This window comes from Pipistrellus kuhlii, unplaced genomic scaffold, assembly GCF_014108245.1.
Source record: "Pipistrellus kuhlii isolate mPipKuh1 unplaced genomic scaffold, mPipKuh1.p scaffold_m20_p_13, whole genome shotgun sequence".
In the NCBI taxonomy this organism is placed as follows: Eukaryota; Metazoa; Chordata; class Mammalia; order Chiroptera; family Vespertilionidae; genus Pipistrellus; species Pipistrellus kuhlii.
Window position 1 is genome coordinate 13,187,133 of NW_023425438.1, and position 17,917 is coordinate 13,205,049.

General features: G+C 56.0%; 2 protein-coding genes across 7 annotated transcripts in view; both read right to left on the reverse strand.

The window, feature by feature from the left end:
- Positions 1–990: 990 nt before the first annotated feature.
- On the reverse strand, positions 991–8,947 carry TMEM214 (transmembrane protein 214). Of its 2 annotated transcripts, none has more exons than XM_036434977.2 (17): positions 8,747–8,947; positions 7,623–7,822; positions 6,985–7,135; positions 6,578–6,709; positions 6,259–6,341; positions 5,732–5,837; positions 5,543–5,624; positions 5,181–5,282; positions 4,689–4,830; positions 4,159–4,250; positions 3,837–3,885; positions 3,538–3,651; positions 3,243–3,360; positions 2,716–2,812; positions 2,376–2,544; positions 2,101–2,246; positions 991–1,884 (listed from the first exon to the last, which is right to left on the reverse strand). In XM_036434977.2, the coding sequence occupies exons 1-17, from the start codon at positions 8,895–8,897 to the stop codon at positions 1,758–1,760; spliced, it is 2,061 nt and encodes a 686-aa protein (XP_036290870.1). In that variant the 5' UTR covers positions 8,898–8,947; the 3' UTR covers positions 991–1,757. The 2 variants fall into 2 exon arrangements, with proteins under 2 accessions (XP_036290870.1, XP_036290871.1); XM_036434978.2 differs by having other exon boundaries at positions 2,101–2,240; positions 8,747–8,946.
- Positions 8,948–11,619: 2,672 nt separating this feature from the next.
- The window catches only part of MAPRE3 (microtubule associated protein RP/EB family member 3), a 38,455-nt gene continuing 32,157 nt past the window's right edge, over positions 11,620–17,917 (reverse strand). For 3 of the 5 annotated variants that reach the window (XM_036434981.2, XM_045580610.1, XM_045580609.1), the window contains exons 2-7: positions 15,943–16,070; positions 15,170–15,315; positions 14,385–14,586; positions 13,040–13,194; positions 12,775–12,927; positions 11,620–12,492 (exon numbers count right to left, since the gene is read on the reverse strand). In XM_036434981.2, the coding sequence (XP_036290874.1) occupies positions 12,424–12,492; positions 12,775–12,927; positions 13,040–13,194; positions 14,385–14,586; positions 15,170–15,315; positions 15,943–16,063 (846 nt within the window). In that variant the 5' untranslated portion in view covers positions 16,064–16,070 and the 3' untranslated portion in view covers positions 11,620–12,423. Of the gene's footprint in view, positions 12,493–12,774; positions 12,928–13,039; positions 13,195–14,384; positions 14,587–15,169; positions 15,316–15,942; positions 16,075–17,917 lie in introns of all 5 variants that reach the window. The other 2 variants (XM_036434980.2, XM_045580608.1) reach the window with 2 other exon arrangements.

The following is a 17,917-nucleotide window of genomic DNA, read 5'->3' on the forward strand; positions in this document are numbered from 1 at the left end:
ATGTCAGAAATGAAATGAACCTGGCATAGTACACACATTAGAAGGTGATGAAGCCCTTGGAAGTAGCATTCTTGAAGTTGCTGGATTGTAAGAACTCAGTGCAGCAGCCTTGGCCGGACTCGAGGTTATTGTAGGACAGTGTCACCACTTTGTTCTTTGCTGTTGCCAATGTAGGATCAGACCAGCCCCTTCTACTTGCCAGGAATACAGGCCAGTTCCAAAGCCTCACTGTTCCTAAGCATTGAACCCATTCGTTTGATTGGTGAGGAGGAACTGAGGAAATGGGACGTTTTGGGACCCGTAGGCAATCCAGCCCAGCAGTCCTTGGCCACTGCTCTTTGCCAGGCAGGGCTCCCAACTTCTGTGAAAAAAATGGCCATGGCTAACTGCCACTAGGAGAGCTGGGTTCTGCCTAACTCCCAAGAAGTAACATTCTAACAAGGAAACAAAAATGTGAGTGGGCAGTGCACCTCTCCTACTGCGTGTTTTGAAACATCCAGGAAACTCCAGGAAACTCGAGGTGAGAGTTAATGCAGTTATGGTAGTCTCAAGTCAAAAATTAAAGGGGACTTTGGTGATAAACCCTTGATCCTGCCTCATAAGAGTTCTAAATCGTTCACTTGCTGCCTTAAAAAACAAACCAATTAATAAATTAAGGTCCTGGCAAGGAAGAAGACACCTGATTGCTGGCCAAGAATTCCCCTAGGAGACTCTTCCCTGAGTTTCCAAGCATAAATCACTTAAGCTGTCAAGGCAAATCACAACTGGGACATGAATCACAGTGACAAGTGAGTCTAGGGGAGCAAAAGATTTCCAGACCCTCAATAGGCCGAAGTTTAGGATGGGTGTGGGCTTTCTTTAACCAGAAGTTCAATTTCCACCAGTAGCTACAACCCTTAGGCGGGCAGGGGCCAAGGGGAATATGCAGGTGCCTGAATTGTATCCTGTCCTCAGCTATGGGAATTCCTATATGAGGAGGCAGAGGAAAGCTAGAAATCAAATCTGTGACCTTTATTCCACCTGTAGGCATATCTAGGAGCCATCTACTGAATCCTGACCCAACAGGCTGCTGGAAGGTTCCCTGGGCCCAAGGCACACACAACTGGACTCTGCTCCCCAGACAGATGGAGGGGTAGGCGACAGTGAGAAGCTGAACTTGGAGGCAGAGGCCCTCCACACCCCCAGCACTGAAGGGGGACAGGGAGGAGAAAGGTTCGCGATGGCGGGGGAAGTGAGGGGCCTGGAAGGACCTACACTGGGCATTTGAGGGCAGAGGTTCTCCATCCAGCCCTCGTGTGCAGGATGTGGGCAGAAGCGAAGCTGCAATTCCTCACTGGGGTGTCAGTCTCCTGGAGGCCTCTCTCCTCTTCCTGCTGCAGCTGAAGTATGGGAGCGAAATCATTCATCGAAGAATGCAGAGGCCACTCGCTGGAGACCCACCTTTGGGGATGAGGCGTTGGGGCTTCAGGAGTGAAATGAAGGCAGGAGACGGGAGAGGAGGCTGGAGAGGCTACCGCCCAAGGGCAGATGCTGGGAGCGATGTGCAATAGGGACAGAGAAGTGCTCAGTGGGATTGTGGGTAGGACGCCGCGATACCCCTGGGCTCAGTCATCACCAAAAATTGGGGAAGTGACAACTGGCCACTTGCCTAGAAGAAGAACTCAGGCACCAAGTAAAAAAAGAATCCATGCAGAACTGCCTCCCGCAGTCTCAGATGGCCCGTCTCAGACAGAGGCTAGTGGCCAAGGAGGCAGGGCCTATTGCTGGGATATCATAGCAAGTGCCCAGTCCAAGAAAGCCACCGTGATGTCCTGTAGGCAGAGCCAGGTCCAGTGGGCAGCCTCGCTGAGCTGTGTCTTCACGCAGTCCCAGGTCACCGGACCTCTGGGAGGAAAGCAGAACATCTGTGGGACTTGGGAAGTCGTGGTGCGCACTTGTGTCAAGCCACAAGGCTGCAACTCAGACCCACAACCACCTTCCACAGAGACCAAGGGAGGAGCAAGGGGCAGGGCAGAGAGACTGAACAGAGAAGCCTTGTCCCTGGAAAAAGGGCGGGGGGGCCACTGGGGCTCCTGTTGGAGCCCTGACTGAGGGTCTCACCTGCACACCTGGTGGCAGTGCTGCTGGGCCTGGGCCAGGGCCTCAAGCAGCAGGTGCCACAATGGCAACAGCACGCTGTGGTGCAGCAGCAGGAGCAGCTCCCTCAGAGAATGGAGGAGCTGGTTCAGGACATCAGGGAGCTGGATCTGGAGCACGGAGAATGAATGGAGTTAGGATGCCCCCGAATGCACCCTGGCCCTGAGGACCCAGTCCATGTGGGGCTGTTCCTTCCTAAGAACTCAGCTGCTGGGGCGACCAGCCCGTCTCTGGCTTACCCTCTGGGAGAGGCTGGCGAGGCTGTCACCCAAACAGACAAGGTGGGAGGCACCGTGGGCGGAAAGGAAGCTGACTGTGGCATTGATGGGGGTCCAGGCGAGCTGCAGGCCGGGCCTCACCACAGTCAGCAGGTGAGAGCCCCAGGCCGGCAGCGTCTCCTCCAGCCAGCTGCAGAGGACAGGAGAGAGGAGGGCTGAGTTTCCTCAGGCAGCTCGGCTCCCCAGAGTTGGGGAAGGGAGGCCTTGGAAAAGGAAAACCATACTTATTCCCACTGACTGTCAATGCCATCGCCACCCTGAACACCCATCCATCTCTCCCCCCTCCCTGCGAGGTGCTCACCTGTAGCCTTGCCAGCTGTAGGAGTAGATCTTGGCACATGCTTGTTGGCCAGCAGGCAAGAAGCCCGATGATTGAAGCAACCGGCCAGAAAGGGAGTCTGAGTAAAGGGGGTCTCTGGTGAGCTGGGAGGTGGGGGGACAGGGAGTGGGCAGGCAGACACTACAGCCCCCCGAGCAGGCCCAGTGAGAGATGGGGTTGACCTTCGTGTGTTCACAGGGCTTCTTTCTGCTGACCAGCTGTGATCTCATACTAACTGATAAATCTTTCTGAGCCTCAATTTACTAAAAAATCATAAAGGAGGTATCACCCACTTAAAGAAGACCATGAACACGCAAGCACTTCTACTCTGCAAAGCACTGGCCCCCAATCTGAAGTGGTAATGTCACAGTTGTGGACACAAACATCTGTCTGAAAAGTGTTTGTTTTTGCAGCATCAGGGCAGAGCTATGTGCTGGGGACAGGGATGCTACAGCTAGCTCTATGACCCACCCCCATGCGACCTGCCTTGCCCGCCAATCCCTGCTTACCCTGGAAAGAGCTGTGTGACCGGAAGTCGTGGCACAGGAGACCTATGGCAAAGATCAGCACCAACAGGAGCAGCCGTGTCCAGGGCAGCCGGAAACCCCGAGCCTGCTGCAACAGGCCCTAGGAGGAAAGGGGGTAGGAGCGCAGTCAGAAGGGAGAGGGGCCAGCCCTCACCATACCCGAGGCAGTGGGGGCTCCCGGGATAGGTGGGGCAGGAATGTGATACAGGCACAACCAGGGTGTGCCAACACAGGGATGCAGAACAGCGTGTGGGTTGGGGAGGGCCGGTGCTGGCACCTTGCAGGCTGTGTCACAGGTGATGACATCCTGGTTATTACAGCTGCCTTTCCTCAGCAGCTCCTGGTTGGTAAGCTTGAAGGATTCAATGGTTTCTTGCAAAGACTTCTGTGCCTAGAAGGTGAGAGACATCTGGGTTGAGAGCATAAGCTGTGGCCTGTGAGGGAACCCTCCACCATGCTCCATTTTCCAGGCCAAATGTACTGGCAGAGCGCCTTCTCAGGGGAGGGGGACAGTGCTGGGGTACGAACCCAGAACCCAGACGAGGCTCAGCCTGCCATGTCCTTCCAGCTCCTCACCTTCTTGGGAATCCGCTCCCAGGACCTGAGCAAATGCTCCAGCAGCAGGCTGTGGGGAAAACACAACCCTTCCAATCAGCGGCCCACTTGGCCCTTCCCCTCCTCCATTAGGCCCCTGGCTGCCTCTGGCTGAAGACTGCACCCCTCCCCCTGCCCCGCACAGGGACTGCTTCCTAAGAGCCACACGCAACTTGGAGGCATGAGCCCCGAAACAGTAACAGGTGTTCCCCTTCTGCTTCTAGGACAGGGACAAGCTGGGAGGCCCAAACTAAGGCTCTTCTGTGTGGATGAGCGGTAGGTGACAGCCCCCTCCCCCACCTGCCTGGATTGTGGCAGGTGCTTGGGGTATAGCTGCCTCCAGACACCGGCACTGAGGGGGTCCACCGTCAGGCATTCGGTCAGGCTGCTCAGGAGCTGCACAGGAGACAGGAGAGAGGAGAGCCGCTGGGGCATGGGGCTGGTGGAGGGGAGAGAGCTAAGAAGCAATCCCCTTCTCCGAAGTGAGACCATGTAGGCAACACAGCCACCCTAAGGGGCGGACAAATCATGCCAGACCCCAGAAATCTCAGAGGCTGTAAAGGGGGAGGCTGGGGCCCTGAGCTAGACCTTGACCTCAAAGATCACTCATCTGCGAGGGGGAAGACATCAGAGACCAGCCAGACCTGAACGTGCTGTCCTTCCAGCTCGGATCTTCTGAGGGCAGAACATGACAGAGTGGGGCAGGAGGCTGTTGGGAATGAGCTAAGGGACGTCCAGGAAGCGAGTCCGTGAAGACAGGGCCTTGGTGTGCAGACAGGGACCCCTGCAGCTGATCCCTGGAAGGGAAAAAGGAGCCTCCCCCCATTTCCTCACCTCTTTCCTCATCTTAGGAGGACAGTCAGGGGTGGCTCTGGACAGGAAGGAGGGGAAGTAGGTGTGCAGGGTGGATTCCGGCTTTGCCCCAAATGCCAGCACCTTCAATCGGGGATAGAGCTGACACAGCTGCTCCTGCAGGCTGGGGTGGGGGTGGGAAGGAGAGCCAGGCACAGCTCTAAAGGGAGCTCTGCATTGTGTCCCTTTTGCCTGCCTTAGAGCCCACACCCCGCCCGAAGATGGGAGTCTAAGAACCTTGTAACGGCTCTGAATCTTTTTTAGATTTAGAGACTCCTTGGAAAATGTGCTGCAAGTCACAGATCCTCTCCCGAGGAAAATACCCACACGCCAATCACACTCAAGGGTCCATAAAGTTTCAGGGCGTTTACTGATCCCTTGAACTTGCAGGTTGAGAATCTTAGATTTAGGGTGGCTGAGGAAGGGACCCCTGCTGGGATCCTTCACAGCAGGTATGTCCCAGGGCGGCCCTACCTGGGTGTCAGGGAGTTGTTGGGCATATAGGCAAAGTCCAAAAGTGGGAAGAGGTCCTTGGGGCCAATCATGCCAAAGCCCTTGGTGAGGTTGGGGTGCATCCTGTGGAGGGAAGAAAGGCTTGTTGGGGACCACCAACTAGGCCGTCATCCCAGCTAAGACCAACACCTGGGAAAAGGGCATAGACTCTACCCCACACCTCACCCCTTAATGGTTCCTTCCCCTTCCTTCTTCACCATCACATTCTGAGCTGGGAGGAGCTGGTCCTGGTCTCTATAGAGACCAGATCCCAGCATCTCATTTTACTGAAATAGCTACTTGGAGACTCCTGGGCCCTTCCCTTCCCATCTCCCTTTACTCACCGGAGCAGCCTGTCCAGGTATGCAATGGCGAAGGGGGACAAGGACTTAATGCCCAGCACAGGCAGCATGATCCCCAGCCACACTGCAGAGACAAAGATCAGGGAGGAAGCCTCAGGCTCAGATCAGGGAGGACATTACAGAGAAGTTTCCTGGCTCCAAGCACACCTCTCCTCCCCACTGCCTTATTACCTTTCAGCCCCTCGGTGAGGCTGGCAAAACCTGCTTGACCCAGGGCCCACATGATGGTCAGACACTTTGCTGGTCGATTCTGGTGGGACCTCAGCAGTTCCAGGAACTAGAGGAGCCAAGTGAGAGAGGTAGGCTGGGATAGGGCAAAGCATCAGAAGCACCCCCAAAATGAGGCAGGAACAACTGTCACCTGGGACAGTGGAGCACCATGGTAGTGTGGTGTAGTGACTCAAGGCGTGGGCCTTCACCCATATTTGCCACTTACTAGTTTACTGACTCTAGGAATGAACCTTTGTGGTTCAACTTTCTCATCTATAAAATGAGAATAACCGCAGTGCTTGCTGTGTGTGTGTGTGTGTGTATAAATATATAAAAAGCAGACACACAAATAAGTGCCAACAGTGTCAGCTGTCATGATTTGTCTCACAGGGTGTTCTGCTAGCCCTTGACTGGATCCAGCAGGGTAGATTCTTCCCGACCGGCCCAGTCCTAGCCTCCTGGTATTCCTACCACCACCCTGAGCTCACCTTGCCCAGGTTCATGGTGGCAATCTTGGGCTTGTCTTGCAGAATGGCCTGGATACAGATTCGATAGCCATGGAGCGACTCCCCTGGAGAGACACATACTCTTATACCCACACATAGGAACACACATCTAAAACTGGAAATCTCCCAATTGGCAGCTGTAAGCCCAGAACTCGGGCCAACAACTCCTAACTTCCTCCCCCCTTTCCAAAAGTGTCAGAGTTAGCATGTTTCTCTCCTGGAAACAACCCAGCACTTTTGAAGCAAGAAAAAAGGAAACAGGCCCCCAGGATGGGGCTGGCTCCCCGTCACGGCCCCTCACCTGGAGTCTTGTCCAGCTCTTGCAGCATGGTGAACAGACAGTGGTCAAAAAAGAGCTCCAGGGACCCCGCCTTCGCCAGCAGCCCTCGGATGATCCCACGCAGCTCACGGCTCACCAGGCTGTAGGGGTAATCTGGGCAATAGGCCTCCACATGAGTGCTGGGACCCGAAGCCTCTGCCAGCTGAGCACACAGGTGTGCTCCGAGACCGATCCACACGGAGGCTGGCACCCTCCCTACCCCTACAAGGCCCAGAAACGTTCACATCATGATGGTTTGAGAACAGCTCCACCCATGTAGATCAGGGCAGCGGGGAGCACTGGGGCTGTTACTAAGTAATGTGCTTACGCACAACCATGTCAGAACTTTCTTGAACTTGTCTGAGCTTGAGGGAGTTGTGAGAACCCACCGTGAGTATGCTGGCTTAGCGTGGGCTCACTCAGGGGGGCTTGGAGCTTGTAGTTGAGATAGCTGGCCAGGTCCTTCAACCACACGGATGGGTTCCCAGAGAACACGCTCTGGCTCTTGTCCAGTTCCTTCTGCAGGGCTGCCACGTCCAGCTGCCAGGGACACAGGCCCCACAGGGTCAGTTGCGGGAGGAGGAGCAAAAGGTTTCTGCTTTTGGACGTAAGGATGCGGAGTGCCGCAAGTCTGCTGACTCCAGATCTTTGGAACGTTTGGGACAACTGGCATTGCTGACCCCCAGGACCAGCACTCTTAGGACCTTCATGCGTCCAAGGGGAAACACAAAAGGCAAGGCGCTCCCAGGGGCGAGGAAACAAGCGGTTTCTCTCACCTCTCCCTCCCCCTCTGGGCTTCAAGGCTCTCTTCTCACTAACCCATGTTTCCCCTGAGCTTCTCATGTCCTTTTATCCTGAGAGCAAACATTCTACTCCTTGGGGTTCCATCCTTCCCCGAATGCCTCCTCTCTGCCAACAGCGTCCCATCAGCTACCAGCTGCCTGTCCTCCGCCCCTTTTCGTCTTCACACTCAGGTCCTCGCTCCCTCCTCCCCACCGCCCCCCACCTAAGGGCAAGGCGTACTCACAGCTTTCAGGGCCTCCTCCAGGCTGCGGAAGCGGCCCTGCTTCTGGCTTTGGTTGCTGAGGGTCGCCATCTTCTTCGTCTGCTTCTTGTTGGAGGGTTTCTTAGGCTCTGCGGCGGGGGGCGGAACCTGCTCCTTATTCTGCTTCTTCTTGATTTTCTCAAAGCCCCGCTCATAAAGGGTGGTTGTCGTCTGGATGGGAGCTGAAGTGGCGATAAGCAGTGAAAGAGGCAGTCAGGAGGACCTCAAGGGAACAGGGGTCCCTTCTCCCACCTGGCACCTAATTCACCTCCAAAGCCCCTCCCTGCTGTCTGTCCTGCGGAGGGAGCAGGCCAGCGAGCCTGAGCCCACCTGCTGCTCCTTGCAGTCCCTACAGCGCGGGTTCCCGGGGCCTTTCGCAGAGGTGAGGCGTTTGCCACTAAATCGGAGGATGGGGAACTAGTGGAGGGGTGGGGGCCAGAGGGCTGGCTTCTTTGGTGAGAGACGAGGAGTCTGGGAGGGCAGGATTTTTCCATCTTGGTTCAGATGTGACAACTCCCTAATCAACAAGTGGCAGGCGTGCTCCACGCCTCTGGGAGGTTTGCGGGAACAGGCGCCACAGAGAGTTAAGGCTCGGCGGCGGGTGTCTAGCGCGCGGTGGGCATTGCTCCCGCGGCGGGGCCTCCTGTCCGCCCTCCCCTCACCCCACCTGCTGGCTCCTTCGGTGGGGGGGGGGTAAGGGGGGCACCTTACATAATGAACAAGCATGCCTCTCCCCAGCTCTGGGACACCTGCCCAGAGAGGCCGGCCAGGCTAGGGCCCGGCAACAGCTGGTCGGGTGGGTGCGGTGAGCCTGGCGTCCAGACCAGAATCCTCGTCCCCTCTGACAGGTGGCTCTGGGCCAGGCATCTAACTCCACGGGGCCTCAGTTTACCCCGCTGCGAAGCCAGGACGGCCACCTCCCTCACGTCGTCTGCCATGTGTGAGACTCAAGAGACCAGGCAAGGGTAGCGCCCGCCGAACCGGAGGCGCCGATCGGTCGGCAGGACGGCCTGCGCCCGGAGGAGCCCGGGGAGGTCCGCGGCTCGGCAGCCCCGGGAGGGGCAAGCCCGGTCCGGGCGGCGGCTACGGGCCGGGTGGGTACTCACGGGTCAGGTCGTATTTCCACACTCCGTTCGCCTCCCCGAGGGTCCGGCGGTCCGCTCCGCCGCCGCGCCCGCCGCCGGTGGCTCCCGGCCGCCGCCCCTTCTTCACCACCTCCCAGCGCCCGGCACCCGCACCCACCGCGATCGCCGCCATGGCTCCCACCCTCCCGCCGCGCCGGCCACCTCCCCGGGCTTTCCGGTGGGTGTGCACGCGCCGCACTCTGCCACGTCTCTTGGCAGAGCCTCGCGGCGCGTGACGCCGCCCCAAGGCAGCCTGGGAGTTGTAGTCTTTCGGTTTCGCCAGGTTATTGCTAGCGAGGGTGGTGTGAGGGTGGTGCAAGGGGTTGTGGGGAGGGAGGGTGTACGTCTGGGCTCCTTCGCAGCAACGAACTTCCAAAGATGTCGAGACTGAGGTTACTATTACGTTTAGCGAACTGTCCTGGAGCGCCTACTGTGTGTATTTAGCTGATGCGGTTTTTCTTTCCCGTGGTGCCAGAAGGATGGCATGGAAATGGTTCTCTCTACCTCCAGGAGAGTTTGCAGATGAAACGCTTCCTTCGCTCTAAGAAAGTGTGTGTGTTCTGTTGCTGGTGATTAAGCTTTGAGTTTAATGGGCTGTAAAAACCTATTGTGCGGGAACTGGGAAGAGGATGGAGCTTTGAGGGAAGAGGCACTTTTTTGGAGGGGGGAGAGTGGAGAGTTCTTTTGACAGGAGGCAGAGAAAAGTCTGGGGCTCCGGAACAGCCAGGGCTGGGTTTCCTCTTGCAGACTATGGAAAAGAAGCGCTCTGGCTCCGGCTGCAGTCAGTCCCAAGTCCCAGATGTGGCAGAGAAGTGATCAAAAACCATAGACCTGATGAACCACTCCAACAGGCTATGGCTCAGACATTCACTGTCCCTGGAAGGCCTCCTATCTTGCTTGTAATTTAATGTGAGACCACAAAGCTTGAAGCTTCCCAGCACGGGAGGGCGAGGGAAGGCGAAATGAAAGTAATTTATCACAATTAAGGAAATGTTCTATTTTGTATACGTTCCTACATTTGAGGATAAGATTCATACCTAGATGACCCAGGATTCTCTCCTGGTTTTCAGGTCAACTAATTAGCCACTTAATTCTATCTACAACCTTAATTCCCCTTTGCTGTGCAGCCTAACACATTGGCAGGTTCTGGGAATTATGTGGACATCTTTGGGAGGAGGCATTATTCTGCCTACCACACCTACTTTATCATCAGGGTGAGGTCTAGGCCTGAAGATGAACATTGAACAACGCAGAACAACTACTGTATCCTTTTATAGTATCTACTTGGGATACTATAAAGGAGGAAAAGCCTTTTAAAATGAGGCAAGGGATTAAAAAATCACAAAGATCAATAAAAGCAGCCCAGACTCAATGGCTCAGTGGTTGAGTGTTGACCTATGAACCAAGAGGTCAGGCCATTCCCAGTCAGGGCACATGCCTGGGTTGTGGGCTTGATCCCCAGTGTGGGGCATGCAGGACACAGCCAATCAAGGTTCTTTCTCATCATTGATGTTTCTCTCTCTCTCTCCCTCTCCCTTCCTCTCTGAAATCAATAAAAATATATTTTTAAAAAAAGATAAATAAAAGCAGGCAAATGAACTTGTTAGAGGAGAAAAAGAGATTAAGCCAGAAGTGTCTGTATGTGGGATGGGAGTCAAAAGGAGGAGTAGGAGGCCCTAATTGGTTTGGCTCTGTGGATAGAGTTTTGGCCTGCAGACTCAAGAGTCTCAGGTTTGATTCCTGTCAAGGGCATCTACCTTGGTTTCAGGCACATACCCAATGGGGAGTATGCAGGAGGCATCTGATTGATGTTTCTAACTCTCTGTCCCTCTCCCTTCCCCTTTGTTAAAAATAAGAAAAAATATTAAAATAAATAAATAAAAGGAGGAGAAGTACATGTGGAACGAGCAGGCAAGAGTTGCTTATCTTAGGCTTCTATCTGGAGCAATTAGAGAAATGGGGGTCCTCTGGAAGAGGGTCATGGAGCTGGGCACAGAAGAAACAGCCCCAACTGTATCTCAGTCACTCTCAGGAAGGTGAAGAAACAGTTCCCGGGACTAGCCTGAACCTAGAGGAACATTCTGGGGTAATACCTCGATGGTCTGTGGGGATGAGTACTCAACCATGAATCTGGAGGTGTGAATTCTAGTCCAGGTTTTTACCACCTTGAATGAGTCATGTCCCATGTGGGCTTTGGTCCCTTCCTCAGTAAATGACGGCGCTGCTCTCCATGACGGCAAGGCTTCATTTGAATGGGCCTGGTTGCGCTTGTTGGACTTGCAGGACATTGGTTGGTGTGGCCCTTTGCTGGGACACACACCAGGCAGGCAGGGCTGTGTGGATCATGTGAAAGCTTCTTGACCGTGGTTCCCATAAGACCTTGTTCTACAGAAGGAACCACATGGGCACTGCTGTCCTCTGGACTTCAGTGCTCAGAGTTGCTTACTCTTTGTAACCCACTCAGCTTTCTGTCAGATGAGCCCTTGTTCCCAGCTGGGTCACTGTTCTGAGGTGTGTGAGCCTTGACAAAGGGTGGGGGACAACATGGAGTCTAACTGGCCGGTTGGCCAGGCCACCCTGTTACCCCCCACCCCCTCCTCGCCCGTATCCTCAGCACCAGGGCTCCAAACCTTGTTCCTCCTCAGGGACTGGGTGGGCTTCTATGTCTTAGAGCCCAGCATCAGTGTGGGGAGACGGGGCTGGGTCGGAGCTGGGCGCGGAGGCCAAGAGCCGGCGGTGGCGTGCAGACGTGAGGGAAGGCCACCGAGGTGCTGTGTGTGCTCAGGCCGTGGCTCTGGGAGGGGAGCCAAGCTTTGAGACCCAGGCTGTAGCTCAGTTGAGGGAGACACGGCATGGACTTTTACCACACGAGTTTATTTAAATAAAAGTGAACACATACACAGGCTGGTGGCCCAGGGAGGCAGGGGTGGGGGAGGTGGGTGGATGGGAGGCAGACGTACAGGAGGGTCAGGGCAGAGTCTGTGTGGTATGAACAGGCTGTGGAGGGAGTGGCTGGGGGCCTCGGGGCAGTGTTGGGCTTTGGGGCTGGGGGAAGGGGCCCAGGGTGGGTGAGCCTGGTGCCAGGAGGTCATTTTCATCCCTCACATGCTCCCCTCCCTCTCCCTGACCACCGAGGCCTAAGGCACCCCTCCTCATTCCCCCTCTCCCTCTCCTGACATCAGCCTTCCCCTCAACTACTGGGGAGTCAAAAGACAAAATAAATAAGAAGTGTGAGTCCTGCCATGGCCCGGCAGTGGGGAAGGGGAGCCAAGCCAGGCAGAGTGCCCTGGAGCCCGTGCTGTGAGCCCTGGGGGAGGAACAGGTAAAGTGCAAGGAAAATCCAGTAAGTAAAAATATACCAATGACTTTGTCAAATATACAGCTGCTGGCTGTCAGGGGAGCAGGCGGCTGGCGGGGGCGGGTGGCGCAGCACCCTGGGGTGTGTTGGCCGAAACAGCAGAGACAACGGAAATAAATAGGGGTGGGGAGTGGGCAGTGCGGGGCCTCTGCCTGCCCATCTGCCCCATCCCCTCCAGCCCCTCGCCTGACTCCCCAATGCTGCGGCACTGACACCAAGCACCGCCGATGTTCTAAGGAAGGATTATAATGTGGGGTGGGCGTGGGTGGGGGCGTGCAGTCAGCCAGGGCTGGAGCCGCCCTCAGTACTCGTCCTGGTCTTCTTGTTGGTGTTCCTCAATCTCGTCGTCCTCAGGGGGTGCAAAGCCTTCCTGGAGGGGGGAGGGAGAGGGCAGGGTGAGCCGGGCAGGCTGGCGCAAGTGTGGGTTGTATAGGTAGCTTGGGAGCAAGGGTTCTAGTCCTCCTTTCCCTGCTAACGCTCTGTGACTGGGGGCTTGTGACTGCAGCTCGCTGTCCTCGCCGTCCAAGTTCTCCAAGGTTCCTTCGGGTCCTGTCTCCTCCCGTCTTAGGGCAGGCAGGATTGGGGAGGGCCTGGTGGGCCTAGGGGAGAGCCTGGTGGGCCTGGGACATTCGCGGGTGAAGGCAGAGCTCACCTCGGTGGCATAGAGAATGCCAATGATGCCCGAGATGACAGGGCTGTTCTCGCTTTCGTGTTCCTGGCAGATGAGCTCGATGTCTCGGAGTTTGCTGAAGTAGAAGTCACGCTCCTTCTCCAGCCCGTCCACTGTCAGCTTCAAATCCAACAGCTGTGCGGGCGAAGGTGGTGCTCCAGCCAGACGTCGCGCCCAGGCTCCCCTTCCCACCCGGACACCCGCGGGCCTGGCTGTTGAGGCAGCTCCCCCTGCCCACCCCACTCACCTGCTGGTTGAGTTCAAGGATTTGGGCGTCAGTCTCATGGCCACCATTTCGGGCCGACGGGGGGTTCTTCCGGAGGATGCAGGGTGGGGCCACGTTGCTCAGTCGGCCAGAGGTCTGCATGTTTTTGGGGCCTGTGGGGGATGTCCTCTGTGGAACTGCGCAGAGGAGGGAATTCGGAGGGGCCATGTGAGCCCATAGCTCAGGTGGCAGGAGCCGGCCTGGTGTGACGAGTGTGCAGCAGGCCCCTGCCAAAGGCAGGTAGTCTGCCCTCCTCTCCTCTCCCCCTCGGGGCCTCTACATCTAGGCCTCAAGCCACGGCCACACATGACACCACAGCAGCTGGACAGCCCTTGCAAGCCTGAGAGAGCAGGGACCACAGGGAACTGAGGAAGGTGAGGTGTGGGGAGGGAGGGGAGCTGGCGGAGGGAGACACGAGGGAAACCGGAACAGGGAACTGGGGAAGTGGGGCTGGGAGGGCTGGTGCCTCTTGTGCTAACAGCTGAAGCCCGGGGAAAAGCAGCTGGGGCAGGGTCTCGATCTAGTTCTCCTGGCAGCCCAAAGCCACTCTCCACATGGGGACTGGAGGACAGAAGAGAGAGCTGCCCTGCCCTCCCGGCTGCCTGCCTCGGGACGAGCATGCTGTGGCTCTTGCCCTCCAGCTGGGGCAGCTCCCTAGGCAGAGCCACTGCTTCTAACGCAAAGCAAGCAGGCGAGTGGGCCAGGCCCAGGCGGGGCAGCAGCGCAAACAGGAGGGCTCTGCTATGACGGGTTCAGATGCGGGCTGGGGCCGCTCCTCTCCCTTTCTCTCCCTTCCCTCCCGTCCCCCAAAGGCCCTCTGCTTCTTTCCCTTCTTCTCTAGAACCCAGACAAAGCCTTGTTTCCAGAGGCTGGTCTCCTGAGGACTTAGGACTATGGGCCTTTGGAATGGGGGAAGATATGACCAAGCTTGGCTAAGTCCCTTCCCTGGGCATCCAGTGGGCAGGGGGCAAGAAGGATGGGTAGTGCTGGCACCAGGCCCTTGGCCTGGATGGACCTGGACTGAGGAACCATGCCACGTGCTGCCCCGTCATCTCGAGGCAAACCTGTTAGCTCAGCTACAGAAGGTATGGCCCTGGGCCCCCCACCGCCAGCTGCCACCTCGGCTGGTGCCAGTGGCTCTCCTTTGGTGGCCATCTTTGGAGCCCTCTCCTCCCTGCTGTGACTCCCCCTGGTCTAAGGGGGCAGCAGGCGGCGTCATCTGAACTCCGTGATAACAGTCTCCTCTAGGCTGGCAGGGCCGGGCGGGTGGCCCAGGAGGCACCCCTGGCTGGCCCGGCCCCACACACTCCCTCCCCCAGCATGTTACCTGCTGTGCCAATGAGTTTCTTGGATTTGTTGAAGATCTGATCACCTGGGTTAGGAGGTGGTGCTACGTCCTGGCCCTGCCGCGCCAGCAGAGGGTTGTATTCCTTTCCATCATAGTTTGCGTCAAAGAATTTCTTAAACCACTGAATAAACTCAAAATTATCTTGGAATTTTCCTTTCACTAATTTCTCTACAGGAATTATCTGAAACAGACCACATAAGCAGAGAACTTTAGCCACCTGCATGGAGGGCTGCCTTCCTCTGTGAGGGCCACTGCTCTCAGGAGAGCCCGCCCCTGGCTGCAGTGGCCTACAGCTCCTCCACCTGGCCCTCCCATGGAGCCAGGACACAGGGTGGGCTGCAGGCCCGGCTGGCAGGCACGGGATCCAGAGACAGCCTTCCTCCAGGCACAGGAGAAACTGGGGGGGAGTGCCGTGGTGCTGCTGCCTCCATGTGGGGTGGGGGCTGCTGGAACAGGGGCCTGGGGCCATCGAGGCAGCAGATTGAGCAAGAGCCTTCTCTTGGGCCCTTGGAAAGGAATGGATAGGAGTACCTAGCCTCAATGGGTGGCTATGGTCCAGAGAGGAGGAAGGAACGGGAATGTCATTGGGATGGGATGTGAAGAATGTGGGGTTTCCCACTGAGCCTTGAGCTGGGGGGGACATCCCTCGGAGAGCAGAGGGGTGGAGAGAGGCGCAGATGGAATGGCCCTTGGCCCTGTGGGCGGGCCGTCTTCTTCCCCAAGGTCACACAGCTCCTCAGGGCCCCGGGAGCCCCGGCACCTACTTTGTCAACACCCATCTTCTTAAAAGCCGCTTGCAGCACCTTGAAGTTTTGGATGTACTCGTGCTCTAGCTTGGCCTGGAACTTCACCTTCCTCAAGTGCACGCAGCCCGGGAAGAGCATGTCCATGAACTGGCAGTAGGCTGCCCCTGAGGAGAAGCAGGGCTGACCGAGGGGTCCAGACCACTCCCCTGCCGAGGCTGCTTGCTTTCCCTTCAGCCAGCCCCTCTGCCGGCCTGCTCCCCCAAACTACCCAGCTCCTCATTTCTCTCCTTGTTCTGGGGCGTGGCCAGTCCTAGTTGCAGGACAGACACTGCGTTCCAAGAATAAGAGCAATGACTACTTATTGATGCAATTGTGTGCCAGCACCACGGCAAACACTACATTATGTAATCTAACTTCACAGTGATCCTAGTGAGATAAGTGATGTTATCTCCATTTTACAGACGGGGAAACTGAGGCCTAGAGAGGTGTAGTGCCTTGCCCAGGGTTGCACTACAAGAAGAGCTGAGGCTGGACCTCAGAGTGGCTGGACCGCCTGCTGTTAGCCTCTGGTTTCACTGCCTGTTCCCACTGCCCACCCCTCCTGCAGCCCTTGACTGTGCCCCTCCTGCTCTTCCCCATCGGTGGAGGCCCTTCAGCTCCAAACACTGACTAGCCAGGGCTCTGCAGCTCTCCTCCTTAACCCTGATCACAAGCTACGGTTTCTGCTGTGTCTGTTTTGCCTCCCGCCTTCCCTCCAGCAGGGCCCATTTCCCCCGGCCCCAGCCTCGCACCTGAGCAGAGCTGTTCTATCTTGGTATAGTTGAGGTGCAGGGAATCATTGACCCACGCAAGCATATCATGGCGACTCAGATTCTCACTGGTCACGGATGTGGAGTACACATTGACGGCCATACCCCAGCTGCAAAGAAAGGAGAGAGGCAAGGTGAGCACCGGGGACTCGCTCTTCGGCTGTAAGGAGAGTGGGAGCGGGATGATCCCTGGGGAAGGGAGAGGTATCCCTCCAGCCAGCCTTGCATTTTCCTCCTGGAGAGGGGACCTCTTCCTTCTTTAAACACGAAATGAGCATCTCATATCTGCTAGAGGCGTGCTGAGGACTGGTGCAGCGAAGTTAAGTAAGATGTGGGCACTGCTTCCGGGAGTTTACAGACAGGAAATCCGGGCACATAAAGTTCAGGGATGGAACAAAGAGGGAGGGGCCAGCAAAGGCTTCCAAGCTGAGATGTGGAGTGGGAAGGAGTAGGAATTTTCCAAACATACAGAGGGATGCGGAAGGGCACTGCATCCAAGGACCAGCAAGAGCAGAGGCATGGCTCACTCCGGGCTCCCAGCTGCTCAGGAGCTGGAGAGCAGGCTCGTGCTGAGCACGGCCCAGCGTGGCTGGCGGGGATTACTAGAAGGAGGAGCCTGACCTTCCGTTAGACAATGGGAAGGTGTTTGAGCAGACACTATCCTGGGCGATCTGAGTTTTAGAAAGCCGGCTAAGCTTTGCCTGACTTCAGAGCCCATATTCCTGTGGGGCCTGTGGCGTGTGGTCTGCTGGCTGACCCGGGGGCACCTAGTCTGCTTGTCCGGAACCTTAAGACATGCTTCTGGCCCTAGCTGGTTTTGTTCAGTGGATAGAATGTCAGCCTATGGACTGAAGGGTCCCGGGTTCAATTCCAATCAAAGGCATATGCTCTGGTTGCAGGCTCAATCCTCAGTAGGGGGAGTGCAGGAGGCAGCCGATCAATGATTCTCTCTCATCATTGATGTTTCTATCTCCCTCTCCCTCTCCCTTCCTTTCTGAAATCAATCAATCAATCTATATCTATCTATATCTATCTATCTATCTATCTATCTATATATTATTATTTTTTTTAAGACATGCTTCTGCTCCTGTATTCATGATCCCCATGAATGTCACCACCAGTTACCCAGTCACCGGGTTAGAAATCTGTGAGGTCATCCTCAATAGCCAGCTCCCCCTCATCCTCATATCTAATCAAGTCCTGCAACTCTGCCTTCCCAATGGCCCTGCCCTTCTCCATCTCTCCTGCCACCTGGGGTTTATGTGGACATTCTCTCGCCAAGGCCAGCAGAAGTCTCCTGGTCTCCAGCCTCCAGTCTCCCACAGGCCATCCGGACACTACTGCAGTCAGAACCTATCTAAGCGCAGCCCTGGCCACATCACTCTCCATCTTAAAGCACTTGCAATCAGCAGTCACAGAGGAGACACCCATTGGCCAAATTTGCCTTGTAGACTTGAACTCTAGCACTCACAGTGTTGGAAACATTTTTGAACTAGTGCCCAATATTTTAAAGTTTGGATGCGTCATATAAACAATTTGGGACTTCTGGCCTCTTGTAGCGATCCTGGGCCCATGCTCCCTGCACAGAACCTATATTGGAGCTGAGCAGAGCAGAGCAGATGCACCCGCTTGGCTTGGCCGGCACCCTCTCACAATCTAGGGCCCCTAGGGGAATGTTGGAGAGCCAGTTTCAGCTCAGTCCCACAGGCCAGGACAAGGGGCCACACTGGTGCACGAATTCATGCACTGGGCCTCTAGTATAATATAATACACCATGTAGAATATATAGTATATCATATATATTTATAAATAAATAAATACACACACATATTACATACATGTAATTTTAAAAAACACTGCAGGTGATACTGGTGCCCAAGCAGACTAGGGATTAGAACCACAGTCCTCACTCGATACTAGGATCAGCACCCTGTCTCCACTCAGGACTGCCTCAGGG